The sequence below is a fragment of the Danio rerio genome, chromosome 16 (genome assembly GCF_049306965.1).
Source record: "Danio rerio strain Tuebingen ecotype United States chromosome 16, GRCz12tu, whole genome shotgun sequence".
In the NCBI taxonomy this organism is placed as follows: Eukaryota; Metazoa; Chordata; class Actinopteri; order Cypriniformes; family Danionidae; genus Danio; species Danio rerio.
This window is the reverse complement of record NC_133191.1, coordinates 51,715,001-51,732,500: the sequence shown is the minus strand read 5'-3', so window position 1 is coordinate 51,732,500 and position 17,500 is coordinate 51,715,001. Positions and strand designations below refer to the sequence as shown.

The following is a 17,500-nucleotide window of genomic DNA, read 5'->3' as shown; positions in this document are numbered from 1 at the left end:
TATTAATTATATCCATATTTATATTTGTTTTATTAAAAACAAGCTTAGATTTGTCCACCTGTCAGGTTTTAGATCATATGGGGCATAGTAGGTGTATTTGGAAATAACTCAGTATTTTGACCACACTTCGTTATTATTGTTCATTGATTCGTTTGCTGGAAATTAGAACTGAATTTAGAAATAGTTTTGAAACAAATCTTTGCGCTTAACAAATGAAATTAATTATTTATAGGCTAATTGATGTCTGTGCGTAAAGGTTTCCCTATCCACGAGAGCAAAAGCGAAAGTGAACTTACTTTACGTCATGTTAATAGCAAATGCGCTCATGACACGACGCAGCTGGCTCTTAAAGGGAATGGGAGATGAGACTCTGATTGGTTTATTCTCAAAGCACACCTATAACTCATAAGGAAAATAAACCTAACCCTTTTAGACCATGCGCCACGGCGCAAAGCGGATTTTCCCGTCCTTAAATGAACAAAAATGGATTCTGACACGCCCTGAAAGCGATTGCGCCCTGCGCTTTGCATTTTGCACATTGACCGTCAAAATAAAGATGATGATGGAGCCTTCTTCTGAACAAAGAAAAACATTTAGTGTGTTGAAAGTCACTGATCCACTTCTTCAAACTCACAGTTAATGTTTGAATGAAACTGCATGATGGCCTCCAAGAAAAATCGTCCAAGATTAATCAGACATCATACCCTTAAAACATTATGGAAGTCCATAAGTTGAGCTTAAAACTCTAGGTTTCTCAACTAATACTTCACAAAATTACTATTAGTTTGAAGTAGCCTCAAAGAACCAAGGCTGCATCCGAAACCGCATACTTCCATACTATATAGTATGCTAAAGTATGTGAGCCGAGCAGTATTCCACACTATACCACTGAAAACACATCAGTACCACTAATCAAAACACATTCAAGATGACCTGGATCAGGGCTCGAAATTGCGACCACTTTGGTCGCATATGCGCTCGAAAATTAATCTATGCGACCTCATAATATATCTGGGAGCATTAGTGCGACTGCAGATAATGGTTGTAGTGCGACCTGTTTTGGTTTTTTCTAAAAACGTGCTGAATCGCTCTTCCCTGCCGCAATATTGGTTCATATTAGCTGTCAATCACTCAAGGTATTCCGCTGTCAGATGACAGGAAAGGAGCTTTTATCACCACGGGAAATACAAACGGCTTTAGAGTAAAAAACTTAAAGCACACAGGTTTGCAAACCCCACCTAAAGTTGAGGCGCAGATGAGAGCGATCATGACACGTCACGTGGTGAATAATGATCCACCAGCTGAGATCAATCGAGTACGCGCTTCTTGGAGAAGGTGCCCGAATCTCCATGCGTTGCATTCACTGTGTGTTTAGCGCAAATGTCCGCTAAAAGTCAAATCTAATACTGTACATATCATCGCCAAAGGAGCTCGCCTTTACTAAGTTTACACTGAAACTGCGGCTCGTAACAAAGACCGGTATTGGGCCGGTGGTCAGCGCAAGAATCCTGCTCTGCCTGCTTATAAATTGGGTCGGCTGACTCACCAGCTTTTCCACAAACGCAGAAACATGAAGATCAGCTCAGACTGAACCTTTAAATTGACACAAACTGAAACCAAAAATTTTAAAGAGTGATAGAAGTGAGACTTTACTTACTTTCTTTTGTCTATTCTTTCCTGAGGTGTATATTATTATTATTTTTTTTTATTTACTGATGACTGCTTTGCAGCTTTCATCATTGAATTGAATGATTTATTATAATATTTTGTTTGTTTTGTTGCAGAAATATTATTTATTAAATTGACATTCATATAAAAACAGCAGCACAAAATAAAATTTTCTTACTGTAATGCTTAATTTTTTTTGATGCAAACTATACAATTATTTTTCATAAAGTAACTGACATTTTATAGCAGATAACCTACATTCATGCATATTCAAGGCAGTATCATAATGAGAAATGGAATTCATTGTTACTATTATTGTCATTTTCATCATCATTAATATTCTATGGCCTAATTATTAGACATTCATTTTGGAATTATTGCACACAAATATCAATGTCTTCGCAGCATTAGTTAGATAGTTGTTTCTGGTTTTTGTCAGTCCTATTAATGTTGTTTTAAAATACAATAAAAACAATTTGCAGCTGTGCTCATTCATTTTTGGTGGGTGCTCCTAAATTTTTTCTGGTGCTCCTAAAAATTTTTTGGTGCTCCTAAATATTTGAAGTTGGGAGCACCGGTGCTACCAAGTAAAAAAGTTAATTTCGAGCCCTGTGGATGTTCAAGTCATAACATGATGTGTACAAGTTCATCTATAAACGAGTATCTCATATGAAAAGTAGCACGTTGCATGTTGTCCGTTCACTGTGGCTGTGTCTGGAGCTCCGTCTGTTTGCTCAGCACTGTGTTGTGGTTCGGGTCAAAAAAGCGGCACATGAGCTGTTCGCCAACCACAAGCATCCTGTTGTTGTTTTATGATAAAATCACATATGTAGGACACACGACTTCAACGATATGTCCTATATGGGATGCTACCCCTTGATCATTTGATGACCGAGTTTTAATATTTCAGACGCCTGCCATTTGGACTGAAGATGGAGGAGAGGCAAACACACACAAGCGCTCGGCATCATGGGGCAGCGCTGACCATCTCATAGAGGTATGCATTATAATGACATGAAGTGTGTAGATGATTGGTGGTTATGTATTTATAGAGGCTTCTGGGTGTATAATTGACCTCTCTTTCCTCAAAAAATACTCAAACAAACCCACACAATGTGTCTTGACTTGTCATTAGTGGCTGTTATTCAAATGCAAAGTCACTTTAGGAATTCCAGGTTATGGAAAAATACAACAAACATCTATTCAGAAAGCTTGGGTTGGGTAAAATGATGATATGAAGTTGAAGTCAGAATTATTAGCCCCCCTGAACTAAGCCTGGTTTATACTTCTGCGTCAAGTGACCGGCGTAACCCACGGTGCATCCAACGCGCGTAGCTGTGCATTTATACTTCTGCGCGCTGTCTCTGTTGGTCTGCATTAACACTTCCAAAACGCTAGTTAGCAGTGAGGTGTAAATGTTCCTCTGTGTCGAGTTTCTTCGCTGCTGTTTTGCTTTTCCTGAACACTTCCTGAATGTACAAGTGGCTCAAACTCGCTCATTATGAGGCAGGAACCGGCGGACGTGCAACAACTTTAACTATGAGGTAAACACAAAACAAAACTTTCCATCCGGAGCTCCTTCACGGGACTCCACACTTGTAAACAATCGCTCTATTGGGCTAGCGCCGCTCGCGCGGCTCCTGGTCCTGCCCAGACTAATCAGTGCTACCAAGCCGACCAATCAAAGAGCTTGCGCTATGCGTTGTTGCGACGTGTAGCTACATTTTTTGAGAGGTGCACGTCAGCGACTGCCACGGCGAAGGGCTATGCGTCAAGCCCCCCTGTTAATTTTTTCCTCAATTTCTGTTTAACGAAGAGAGGATTGTTTCAACACATTTCCAAACATAATAGTTTAATAACTCATCTCTAATAACTGGTTTATTTTATCTTTGCCATGATGACAGTAAATAATATTTGACTAGATATTTTTCAAGACACTTCTATACATTTAAAGGCTTAACTAGGTTAATTAGGTTAATTAGGCAGGTTAGGGTAATTAGGCAAGTTATTGTATGACGATGGTTTGTTCTGTAGACCAGGGCTTCACAAACTTTTCAGCCCACGACCCCCAAAAAAACAATGCCAGTGACTCGCGACCCCTAATATCCTCTGAAGTGGTTTTAAATACATAAACCTTGCATGCAATGGCACACACACACCAATAGACCCAGGTCTATTATTTGTTTAATTTTTAATGCATGTCAGTGCTGTAAATGTGCCAGAAAGTTTAAACTGGTGTTATAAAATCAGTCTGCTGCTTCGGACGCTATTGCTGTCTTTAATATTATGTAATAACACCAGGGGTCGCAATCCAATAGAACTAGCAACTATGAGTTACTATAGTAACTATTTAGTATACAGCAACTATAAACAACTATTTTTTTCAGTAGGTTTTGGATAAAATATAGTAATTCTTATGGTTTAATAAAAATAAATACATTTTTAAAAATCACTAGACGAACCCTACCATACCCCCCCCCCCCCTTCATTTTCCCGACCACCACTTTAAGAACCACTGCTGTAGACTATCGAAAAAATACATTGCATAAAGGAGCTAATACTACAGTCGATAGCACTGTCACCTCGCAGCAAGAAGATCGCTGGTTTAAGCCTCAACTGGGTCAGTTGGCATTTCTATGTGGAGGTTGCATGTTCTCGTGTTGGCATGAGTTTCCTCCAGGTGCTTCGGTTTCCCCCACAAGTCCAAAGACATGTGCTATAGGTGAATTGGGTAAGCTAAATTGCCTGTAGTGTCTGTGTGTAAATCAGAATGTATAGGTGTTTCCCAGTACCGGATTGCTGCTGGAAGGGCATCTGCTGCGTAAAACATATGCTGGATAAGTTTGTTTGTTTATTTGTTTGCTTTATTCATAGAGCACATTTAAAAACAACAGATGTTGACCAAAGTGCTTTACTAAAAGACCAGCATACAAAAAAAAAAAAAAAAAAAAAAAAAAAAAAAAAAATATATATATATATATATATATATATATATATATATATATATATATATATATATATATATATATATATATAGGTATGGATTTTGTATGCTGGTCTTTTTTTATACATATAAAATAATATTTTATTATATATATATATATATATATATATATATATATATATATATATATATATATATATATATATATATATATATATATATATATATATATAAACATAATATATAAAACAGGATTAAATGTATTATTTGCTATCAAAAAGCAGAAACAGAAGGTGATTTTTTTTTTATATACGACTTAAAAGCACCAAGGGAAGTAAGTACATGACCTGATTTGTAAATGCAGACCATTCCACAGACGGTGGGCTGTGTGACAGAAAAAGCCCTGTCATCTCTTGATTTCAACCGTGTTTTAGGAACAACTAGCTGAAATTCATTTTCCGACCTGATTGGTATGCCAGTGAAGAAGCTCATCGACGTAAATAGGTCCCAGACCATTTAACACTTTAAAAACAAGTAGCAATAACTTGTATTGAATCCTACATTGGACTGGGAGCCAGTGAAGAGATGATGAAACTGGTGAGATACTAGAATTTTTTTTTGTCCCGGTTAAAAGCCAAGCAGCTGCATTTTGAACAAGCTGCAGGCGTACAATTGATAAGCTGGCGGTTCATTCCGCCGTGGTGACCCCTGATTAATAAAGCGACTAAGCTGAAAATGAATGAATGAAGTCGTGTTGAAATATAAGTTTCAGCACATTACACAATATTAAAGATTATCTTTATATTACTGAAAATATGACATTTTTTTTTAAAGTACATCATTAGTATTGAGTAGTGCAGGGATGGCCAACCCTGTTCCTAGAGAGCCACCTTCCTGCAGAGTTCAGTTGCTTCCCATATCAAACACACCTGAACCAATTAATTAGGACCTGAACACCACGTGATAATTACAGGCAGGTGTGTTTGATATGGGTTGCAACTGAAATCTGCAGGAAGGTGGCTCTCCAGGAACAGGGTTAGCCACCCCTGCTGTAGTGATCTGGTGTAGGGCTATATGTCAGATTGTCCTCCGTTGGTAGCTAATGGTATAATTGTGATTTTTGTAGATTTCTAAGCTCCGTCAGCAGCTCCAGCACAGTTTGAAGGGAAGTCGGAGTATCGTGGAGAAAGAAGAAGCCAGCCAGACACAGGTATTAAACAATTTGTGAATGTAATATTTCTTGCAGGTAGCACGGTGACTCAGTGGTTAGTACTGTCACCTCGCAGCAAGAACAATTCTGGTTCAAGGCTGGGCCAGATGACATTTCTGTGTAGAGTTTGCATGTTCACCCTGTTTTGGCATGGGTTTCCTCCGGTTTCCCCTACAGTCTAAAGACCTGCTATAGGTGAATTGGATGAACTAAATTGGCTGTGGTGTATGTGTGTGTGTGAATGGATGTTTCCCAGTACTGGGTTGTGGCTGGAAGGGCATCCGCTGCGTAAAACATATGCTGGAATAGTTGGCAATTTATTCCACTGTGGCAACCTCAGATAAATAAAGGTCTAGGCCAAAGGAAAATGAATAAATGCATGTTTCTGTCTTCTAGAGTCATTCAATTCCAGCTTTTTTTAGTTATACAAATTGTATTTTTACATTTTTTTTGATGTGTTGTTTTAACTATAAACACTTTTTATAGTTAATATGAAAATTATATATTTTTTTCTTTATTTACCTCATTATTTCCAAAGTTTTGCACTTCCACAACAACTGTCTGTTTTTTTTTGCATTGAAAAATAAGGTAAATATAAAAAAATGCATTTATTTAAAAATAATTGTATGCTTTTGTATGACATACAATTTTGCATTGTCTTTGTTGTCACTTTTGATCAGTTTATTACATCGTTTACATGTCAAAAACTTTATTTTAAATGTAATCAGTCATGCATTTCAAACAAATCATCAAATATTATAATAAAAAATCTGTTAAACACCTAGTCAAACAGTAATAAATGTGCAGTACGAACACCAGCCTTTATTTGATTTATTCTACATTTTCTTCATTAATTACTTTAGGCTGATGTTTGACATTGACGTTTTTGGTGAGATTAACACATATTTTAATCTTTGATATAAATCTATAAAATTGACATTTATTGACATTGTGCTTCCTGTTTTTCAGCCAAAGCGAATCTCAACGTCTTCATCTAATACAGCACTTTCCAGACCGCTGATATGTCGGGTGCCCAGCTACAGTGAGTGTGTGAACCAGGAGCTGGAGAACGTCTTCATCTGTGACCAGTGGAGGAGAGAGGAGGAGACGGTACACAAACACACACACACACACACACACACACACACACACACACACACACACACACACACACACACACACACACACACACACATAGCTTGAATTGTTTTGACATAACATATTAACATAACAATTGTTTAATCTTCTGCGTTCTTCATGACAGTTACGATGGGTGTAGATAGTTATAATAGTTTGTTTAGTGTGACATGTTTGGGCATGGGTGCATTCGCCATGTGAACCACATATTCCTTTAAAAAAACACATGGACACACACACAAACAGACTTATTGACACAGACATACATACCCGCATATGCACAGTCAGCCAGATGCACACCCATTGAGATTTAATTTTTCAATTTATTGAGTGTGTGTGTGTTTGTGTGCTTGTGTTTGTGTGTGTGTGTGTGTGTGTGTGTGTGTGTGTGTGTGTGTGTGTGTGTGTGTGTGTGTGTGTGTGTGTGTGTGTGTGTGTGTGTGTGTGTGTGTGTGTGTGTGTGTGTGTGTGTGTGTGTGTGTGTCAGGCATTGGAGGTGCGAGACGGTGGACGAGCTCCTGTACCTGCTCTTCATCAGATGTCCTGCTGTTCTCCTGCTGCAGACACAGAGAAAGGTGCTTATTCACACTATCCTCATCATCACACCATATTCATCATCATCGTTCTCATCCTCATTATCATTAGGGCTGCAGGATACTGGGAAAATATTTGAAATGCGATATTGTTGTTGAGTATTGCGATAACTAAATTGGAAATTGCTTGGTTATCATTAATTAAAAAACAATAATTCATGTTCTGATCAAACTAAAGGGAGTGGGCGTGGCCAGCAGAGCAGGGGAGAAGGAGGCGAGCGAACAACTGTTGTCAGTTAGTTCACAAAAATGAGACCCGAACTGTGACGACACGCATGATTTTATAGTTTACAAAGTTAAAATGCAAAGAAATAAACAGTAATTTATTGCCCCGCTACATTTGTTATTTGTAATTTCATATACACAAAACCACAATTTATATCATTATAAAGATAAGTGTGTTCATATAAACACTATGAATGAGGACTTCTCTCTTCAATCCCCGGGTCTGAATGCAGACTCAGTGCAGCAGGTCTCTTGCCCTGTCTATTTTAATCATTAGCCCTGTTGATAATCATGAGGATTTAGGCAAACACAGCAGCAAGACGATGTGTCTAGATGTAAACGAACTCCTGATAAAAGGCAACGTCCGCCATTCTCCCATTCTCATACTGCTCTCCCGACAAAAATGCTTGCTGCACACAAACAGCTTTGCTGTATCGGCCCTGACAGGATCATCAGGGAAAAACATGCAACAAACCCTGTGGATCATGGAAACATACACATACGACCCTTTATGAACTGCTAAATACTGTGGGTCCGTGTCTCACAGCTTGGCACTGGCAGGTCTGCCTTGCATTCGGAAAGCACGTGCAGTCATGCATAATCAGAAAGCCGGCTTTTCTCATAGGATAAGAACACTCCGCTATGAATAATAATGAGAAACCGAGGCGTCATCTTTGCACTTACAGTTTTGTGCTAGGTCACCGATTTTAATCCGCCCCAAAAATCATTTTAAACCCGGAAGCTGAAATTAGCTGACAAAAGCTCCAAATTATCCAGTTTTTCCCACAATTAAAGCTGACAGGTGCTAACATTGTCTTAACTGATGCTCAACACACACAAATCTGTTACAGTCTCAAAAAAAGTACTCAAGGATTTTGTAAACCTTTACCATGAAACGCACATTTACCGATAGGAATGACATCTCACCCTACTCATAATTCTGTCTTCATATAGCCATATATGCCTATGACATATCCATAAAACTCTGTGATGTAGCCGGCCTCGGATCGTTTTGCTTTCTCACTACAATTGATCCGCTCCATCTGTTTCAATTGAGCCGAGACCACCTCATTCAGGTGATCTAGGCCGATTGATTTTGCGCGGATCCAAGCGCGATTGCTAGATTCACATATGCCAAACGAATTGCACTAAGTGGGCAAATGAGACCTGTTCCGAAACAAAAGTCTAGGAGTGAAAGCACCCTTAGACAATAAAGGTTCAGGACACCCCGGAGAACTTTTTTTTTTATATTAACAGATGTGTGTGTGTTGAGCATCAGTTAAGACAATGTTAGCACCTGTCAGCTTTAATTGTGGGGAAAACTTTATAATTTCGAGCTTTTGTCAGCTAATTTCAGCTTCCGGGTTTAAAATGATTTTTGGGGCGGGATCAAAATCGGCGACGTAGCGCAGAACTGCAAGTGCAATGATGACGCGTCGGTTTCTCATTATTATTCATAGCGGAGTTTTCTCATCCTATGAGAAGAGCCGGCTGCTTAATTATTCATGAAACCTGCCAGACCTGCCAGAGTCAAGCCCGAGCTGAGAGACACGGAAACCACGGCACAGTATTTAGCCGTTCATGAAGGCTCATATGCGTTTGTTTCCATCATCCACAGGGTTTGTTGCATGTTTTTCCCCGCGATCTTGTCAGGGCCGATCATACAGCAAAGCTGTGTGCGTGCTGCTAGCATTTTTGTCGGGAGAGCAGCACGAGAATTAGAGAATGGCGGACGCTGTGTTTTATCAGGAGTTCGTTCACATTCAGACACATCGCCATGCTGCTGTGTTTGCCCAAATCCTCCAGATTACCAGCAGGGTTAATGGTTAAAATAGACGGGTCAGGAGACCTGCTGCACTGAGTCTGCTGGATACGGGGATTGAGGGAGAAGTCCTCATTTATAGTGTTTACATGAACACACATCTTTATAAGGATATAAATTGTGGTTGTCTGTATATGAAATTACGAATAACAAATGTAGCAGGGCATTAAATCACTGTTCATTTCTTTGCATTTTAACTTTGTAAACTATAAACTCATGCGTCTCCTCTTTGTGTCTCATTTTGTGAGCTAAATGACAACAGCAGTTATTCGCTCCCCTTCTCCCCTGCTGGCCACGCCCACTCCTGCCCGATGCTCGCGGAGCTCCACGCCTATTAATCATGCATCTTTTGAAAAAATTCTGAAGTAGACTTTAACCGAAAGAGGGGGGTGTCATGGCCCTTTAAAACACCACGAATGACTGAAAACGTCAGCTGATATTCTGATTCTTGTAGACTGTTGTGATTTTCCTCTCTCGCCTCCTAGCATTAGTATTTTTCAGCTCTAGGCTCATCCACCAGAGAGGAGGGGATAAAAATAGTAAAGGCCTCTTCTGATTGGTCAGATTTGGATAAAGCAGTGTTTCCCAACCCTGTTCCTGGAGGCACACCAATAATACATATTTTGGATGTCTCCCTTATATGACTCATTCACTTCAGATTTTGGAGTCTCTTCTGATGTTCTGATAAGATGATTCAGGTGCGTTTGATTAGGGAGAGGTTGGAAATGTGTACAGTTGGTGGGTCCTCAGGAACAGGGTTGGGAAACACTGGGATAAACAACCACACAACTACTTGACACATAAAATTAACTTAATTTATTGCACTTCTCTGCGATATGGATAGTGCATATAGTATTATAGCAACGACAATAGTTGTTTGATATATTGTGCATCATAATCATCACTGTTATCATCAGCAAGGTTTACTTCAGTCTAACTCTGCTTCTTGTGTTGTCAGACTGCAGGCTGGGTTCTCCTCTCCCTGAGTTCTCCAGCTCTCCAAAACCCAACAACAGCTTTATGTTTAAGCGAGAGCCTCCGGAAGGCTGCGAGAAAGTCAAAGTGTTTGAAGATCTGATGTAGGTAGCAGTCACTCTATTACAAACTCTTTACTCATTGCCCTTAAAACATCTTTTTCAAATGCTCAATTATGCTGTTTTTTGTTCGATAGATGGGTTGTTGATGAGATGTTCATTTTTCACTGCCACACACATGAACAAAATAAATAGAATTAGTATTGTCATCATTTAAAATGCAGTTCAACATCTACAGTTGAAACCAGAAGTTTACATACGCTCTAAAAAAGGAACATAACCATTTTTAAAAAAATGTCTGATGTTAAATCATACTGAACGTTTACTATTTTAGGTCCGTTAGGATTACCTAAATCATTTACATTTGCTAAATGCAAAAATAAGGAGATTTTTTTTTTTTTTTGGAGAATTTTTTATTAATTTCTAGACAGTCAAAAGTTTACATACATTTCCTTGGCATTTCTTTAGCTTTGCTTTTAAACTGTATAACTTTGGTCAAATGTTTTGGGTCTCCTTCCACAAGCTTCTCACAATAGTTAGATATTGAATATAGAATTTTTAGAAATAGAATTTTGGCCCATTACTCCTGACAGAACTGGTGTAACTGAGTAAGATTTGTAGGCTGTCTTGCCCGCACAAGCTTTTTCAACTCTGCCCACAAATTTTCTATAGGATTGAGATCAGGGCTTTGTGATGGCCACTCCAAAACATTCACTCTGTTGTCCTTAAAGCACATTTTAACTAATTTGGCAGTCTGCTTAGGGTCATGGTCTGTTTGGAAGACCCATTTGTGGCTAAGTTTTAATTTCCTGGCTGATGTCTTGAGATGTTGCTTCAGTATTTCTACATAATGTTCTTTCTTCATGATGCCATCTATGATGTGAAGTGGACCAGTCCCTCCTGCACCCACAACATGATGCTGCCGCCCCCATACTTCACAGTTGGGATGGTGTTCCTAGGCTTGTAAGCTTTCCCTTTTGTCCTCCAAATGTAACACTGGTCATTATGGCCAAACAGTTCAATCTTAGTTCCATCAGACCACAGGACATGTCTCCAACAATTATTATCTTTCCCAGTGTAATTTAGCAAACTGTAATCTGGCTTTTTTGTTGATTCTGGCTTGTTGATTTTCCAATGTTGTCACACAAGGAAGCAGTGTGTTTGAGGTTTTCCTTAAATACTATTCTACAGCTGTGCCTCTAATTAACTCAAATGTTGTCAATTAGCCAATTAGAAACTTTCAAAACCTTGACAACATCATCTGAGCTTTTTCAAAGGCATAATAATCTTATTGTATGTAAACTTGACTTTCAAGAAGTTATAACAATTTCCCAAAAAATATCTCTCTCATTATTTTGCTATTAAGCTTAACGAAAACAAATTTGATAACCCTAACTCACCTAAAAGAGAAAAAGTTTAGTCACATTAACATCTGACTTTTTTATAAATGGTTATGTGCCTTTTCATAGTGTATGTAAACTTCTGCTTTCAACTCTATTTGTCTTCATGGAGCTCTTTATGTAAAATCTGCTGTTTATTACATATTAGCCAAATTCCAAAACTGTCCAATGGTGTTACTGTCTAAAGCAAAATTTAATAAATTACATCTTTTAGAAATTCATTGCTGCTTCTCAGATGTATAGTGTGTTTGTTTTTTCCTGCAGGTCTCCTGGTTTCCCTATCTTCTCATGCCCAGACAGAAACAAGGTGAACTTTATTCCCAGCGGCTCTGCTTTCTGTCCTGTGAAGCTGCTGTGTTCCTCTCTCTTCCCTTCAGACGCTTCACTGCAGAAGCAGACCTCAGAACACTGCAGCATCAGGAAGTGCCTGCTGCTCAGCTAACCAATCACAGCGCAGATCTCTGCTCAGATGACCAAACATAGTGCAGATTCTCGCTCAGCTGACACAATCCTTGGCTAAGAGTTGCACAGGATGTTGAACTTTATCGTATGGTTTTGATGTAATTCTGCTGGAGTGTTAACCTTACCACACATGCTACTAACGAGGTAAAAGCAAGATACTGTAGGGTTAAAAACAACAACAACAACAACATACTGACCTAACAGTTATCATCACCGTACTTCCAAGATTGACTGATTACATTTTTATAGATTTTCCATTTGGAGTTTTCTAAAATGTTACATTTACATATGCAAATTAGGCATTGGTTGATTAAATTGGTGCTAATTTGCATACATTTACGTCACAAAAAGCAACCAAAAAGTCATGTTCAAAATATTGGTCTTTTGCATTAGATTCAAAGGTTTTTGTACAAAGCTTAGCTTTATAATTCAGAAAATACCACGGACGTACAAAATTCACAACTGTTTTTGTACAACAAAATGTAAATGATCAGTGTAATTATGCAAATGAAGAGTTCAGATGCAAAAACCTCTAAGTACCGTCTGAAATTTCCACCAGAAATTTTTTTTTTTTTTCAGCCTCCTTTGTTCATGTTGACTTTATAATTTATAAACCATGAAAAGCACTTAATATTTGGCATAAAGGGGAAATTACTGAACATACACTTAGGAGCCTGATTAAAATGCTCACTTTAAATTTAGAGTTTTTTTGCATATGAACTCTTCATATATATGTATATAAATATACAGTTGAAGTCAGAATTATCTTTGCCATGATGACAGTAAATAATATTTAACTAGATATTTTTCAAGACACTTCTATACAGCTTAAAGTGACATTTAAAGGCTTAACTAGGTTAATTAGGCAGGTTAGGGTAATTAGGCAAGTTATTGTATGACGATGGTTTGTTCTGTAGACTATCGAAAAACTATTTCTTAAAGGGGCCTAATAATATTAAGTATTATTAATAATTATTATTAAAATAGTAAAAATAAAAAAGTAAAAACTGCTTTCATTCTAGCTCAAATAAAACATAAAACTTTCTCCAGGAGAAAAAAATATATAATTGGAAATACTGTGAAAAATTTCTTGCTCTCTTAAACATAATTTGGGAAATATTTGAAAAGGGGAAAAAAATTCACAGGGGGGCGAATAATTCTGACTTTAACTGTATATAGAGGCAAATTATTTTATAAAAACTATTGGAATAAAGATATGGCTAACACTGAATTTTGGTGTTTAATATATATATATATATATATATATATATATATATATATATATATATATATATATATATATATATATATATATAATATATATTTTTTTTTATATATAAAGTCTACAGACACAAATTGATAAAGTGTGTCAAAAGAAACACATTTGAAACATTTTCTATCCATCAAACTCAAGACCCCCCCCCTCCAAAAAAAAACAAAAAAATGATATACATTAATAAAATAAAAAAAGAATGAATGTTTTTGCCTGCATTGTGTTTGCTGTGAGCGCATTAGTTTTGACAGCATGCCTTAATAATCATCCTTCAGGTTTAACTTCCATAAGGGCTGATGAAAGAGCTGGGACTAATATTTATATCCCGCTGAATCATCATTTTACCTGTCATTTACTGCTATTTAAATGACTCTTCAATATACTGCCAAGACCATAATGCTCATGAATATGGTTTTGTTATTTTTCATGTGACTCTGTTACGGTGAATCAATAAAGAAATGCAATCTCTGGAGGCTCGCATTAAAGCAATATTTGTAAACTATAGTTGCACATATTTTTTACATACTATATTTATAGCACTTACTATTTATTTTAAAACTAAACTATAGAAAATATATTCAATCATCATCATCATCATCATCATCATCATCATCAATCATTTTCTTTTCAGCTTAGTCTATAAGTCAGGGGTCGCCACAGCGGAATGAACTTCTCCAGCTTATGTTTTACATAGCGGATGCCCTTCCAGCCACAACCCAACACTGGGAAACACCCATACACACATTCAATTCAATTTAAGTCAATTCACCTTTATTTGACACAATGTACATTGTAAAAGCGCTGTACAAAGCAGCTTCACATAAAAGATCATAGTAAATTGGAACAGTGTAGTTCAGTTTTTTTAGTGTTTAAGTTCTGTTTAGTTCAGTTCAGTGTGGTTTAATAATCACTACTGAGGGTCTAAACACTGAAGAGCAAATCCATCGATCGGCGACAGTGGAGAGGGAAAAAAAAAACACTAATTGCGAAAGTGAAAAAAAAAAAAAAACCTTGAGAGAAATCAGACTCAGTTGGGCACGACCATTTTAATTTCTCCGCTGGCCAAATGTCTTGTGCAGAACTGCAGTCTCAGCGGCGGAGGCTGGAAGCTGGGCCTCAACGAAGACTCGTCATACACTTCAGTCAATTTAGATTATTCACATTACCTATAGCGCATGTGTTTGGACTGTGAGGGAAACAGGAGCAACTGGAGGGAACCCACGCGAACACAGGGAGAACATGCAAACTCCACACAGAAATGCCAACCGACCCAAGTGGGGCTCGAACCAGCGAACTTCTTACTGTGAGGCGATTATGCTACCCACTGCACCACCATGCTGCCCTGAAAATATATTCAAGTTTAAATAAAAAAAAAAAAAATTGTACACCTATATTTTTCTAAGTACTATATATATATATATATATATATATATATATATAGATATAGATATATATAGATATATATATAGAGATATATATATAGATATATATATATATATATATCTATATATATATAGATATATATATATATATATATATATATATATATATATATATATATATATATGTATATATATATATATATATATATATATATATATATATATATATATATATATATATATATATATATATATATATATATATATATATGTATATATATATATATATATATATATATATATATATATATATATATATATGTATATATATATATATATATGTATATATGTATATATATATATATATATATATATATGTATATATATATATATATATATATATATATATATATRTATATATATATATATATATATATATATATGTATATATATGTATATATATATATATATATATATATATATATATATATATATATATATATATATATATATATATATATATATATATATATATRTATATATATATATATATATATATATATATATATATGTATATATATATATATGTATATATATATATATATATATATATATATATATATATATATGTATATATATATATATATATATATGTATATATATATATATATATATATATATGTATATATATATATATATATGTATATATATATATGTATATATATATATATATATATATATGTATATATATATATATATGTATATATATATATATATATATCTATATATAAATTCTCGAATCTGATTGGCTGATAGCCGAGATATATTTCAGTAATATCAGCACCCGTACAGCCTTTTTACCCTTTGTGTATTACTCCACCCACATACAGCCAGCAAAAAGCAGACACCACAGACGTAAAGTTTTAAAGATGCTTGCTCAACTGTTTAACTGTCGAATCCAACGTGGAAGAAAGTAGTTCCTCATACAAAAGGGTTTTTGAGACTCTCCATGTTTGATTTTTTTTTATATACACAATAATGCCGTCAAACTGTTCAAGCAGTGCGATATGGCTGTATATTGACACTGGTGGGGCACTACGGCAACGCACGTCTCCCACTAGTGGCGAAATACAGTCATATCACACTGCTACTCGTGTGATATTGCTCATACATACATATATATGTATATATATAAAAATATATAGTTCTAAATAACTATTATTATTATTATTATTATTTATGTAACATTGTAATATTAGAATAGAATCATTCTTAAACACCTTATAAGATATATACATACATGTACATATACATACACACTCACACTGCCACACTAGTAGATAAACATATTTTATTAATTTCTTTACATGCGATTTAGGTTTACAGTCATTACTAATGGAACAATAAAAAAAAAAAAAAGAAAACAATAAAATGATTGATATGGCGTTATTTGATGTAGTATTCACAGATATTTTAATTGCATCTGGAATAAGCTCTGACTTCAGTAAGGCTGATTTATTTATCAGGTGAATTAACGTTTGTAAAGAAAGTCAATTACATCTTATTGCACTTGCATGTTTGCAGGTTATACCATGTATAGGGAACAGAAAATATCCAGGTCAGTTAATATAATGCTCAGAGACAGTTTTCAGGCACACAAACATATACAGCACTAATAAATAAAATATAATCAACATCTTCAATAATCTGTACATCATAGGCCCTTTTTGTGACTGCATTGCTGACACAAATAATAGTATGATATCCAGGTTGAGCGGTGGAAACAACACATTTTAACATAATAAACATTTTTAAACAGATCTAGCAAGAGTTCTGAGTTTTTTTTTTTTTTTTTTATATAAATGTATAATTACATGGTTTTTAAAAAGAAAAAAACTCTGTAAACCAAGACTGCAGAAAATGAAACCAGTAACAATACATATTTCTACATTAATAGCTAGTTTGATATCAGCTCATGTTCATTCAAACTAATCAATTCAAGGACTCATATTAAGGCTTCAGAAATGCAGCATTAGTTTTAGTTCCTTTCGCTACAATTTAAAGAAAGGAAAAAAACAAACAAATCATTTGTAAAAATACTTCTTCTTTCAGAACTAATGAAGGATTATTGAACACCGAAAATAATAATAAATCAATAATGAATGTAGTTTAAAGAAACACTATTTTAAAAAATGCTTGGACAGATCAGGATTGATCATTTTCAAATAAATACTAATAAAAGATTCATGCATTAAATCCAGCTCGGAAAAAAACCCATTAGCATTTTCTAAACAGATCACAGCTGAACATCTAAAATAAATAATGATCAAACATCTGAAATCATGCAGTA

General features: G+C 35.6%; 2 protein-coding genes and 1 long non-coding RNA gene across 7 annotated transcripts in view; 1 reads left to right on the top strand and 2 right to left on the bottom strand.

The window, feature by feature from the left end:
* Positions 1-13,316, top strand: part of glcci1b (glucocorticoid induced 1b) — a 31,944-nt gene extending 18,628 nt beyond the window's left edge. Inside the window, exons 3-8 of one of the 2 annotated variants that reach the window (XM_021467027.3) lie at positions 2,579-2,665; positions 5,739-5,822; positions 6,792-6,932; positions 7,447-7,534; positions 10,558-10,678; positions 12,298-13,316. In XM_021467027.3, coding sequence (XP_021322702.1) covers positions 2,579-2,665; positions 5,739-5,822; positions 6,792-6,932; positions 7,447-7,534; positions 10,558-10,678; positions 12,298-12,475 — 699 coding nt within the window. In that variant the 3' untranslated portion in view covers positions 12,476-13,316. Of the gene's footprint in view, positions 1-2,578; positions 2,666-5,738; positions 5,823-6,791; positions 6,933-7,446; positions 7,535-10,557; positions 10,683-12,297 lie in introns of both variants that reach the window. The other variant, XM_021467028.3, reaches the window with a different exon arrangement.
* Positions 1-17,500, bottom strand: part of LOC141378323 (uncharacterized) — a 121,499-nt gene that overhangs the window by 53,263 nt on the left and 50,736 nt on the right. Inside the window, exon 2 of the long non-coding RNA XR_012392536.1 lies at positions 5,584-5,634. This is a non-coding gene — a long non-coding RNA (uncharacterized lncRNA). The remainder of the gene's footprint in view (positions 1-5,583; positions 5,635-17,500) is intronic.
* ica1 (islet cell autoantigen 1) overlaps positions 16,973-17,500 on the bottom strand; it is a 25,705-nt gene continuing 25,177 nt past the window's right edge. For 3 of the 4 annotated variants that reach the window (XM_073924887.1, XM_073924886.1, XM_073924888.1), the window contains one exon: positions 16,973-17,500. This exon is cut by the window's right edge and continues 262 nt beyond it. The gene's annotated coding sequence lies outside the window, so the exon portion shown is untranslated. 4 annotated transcript variants of the gene reach the window in all.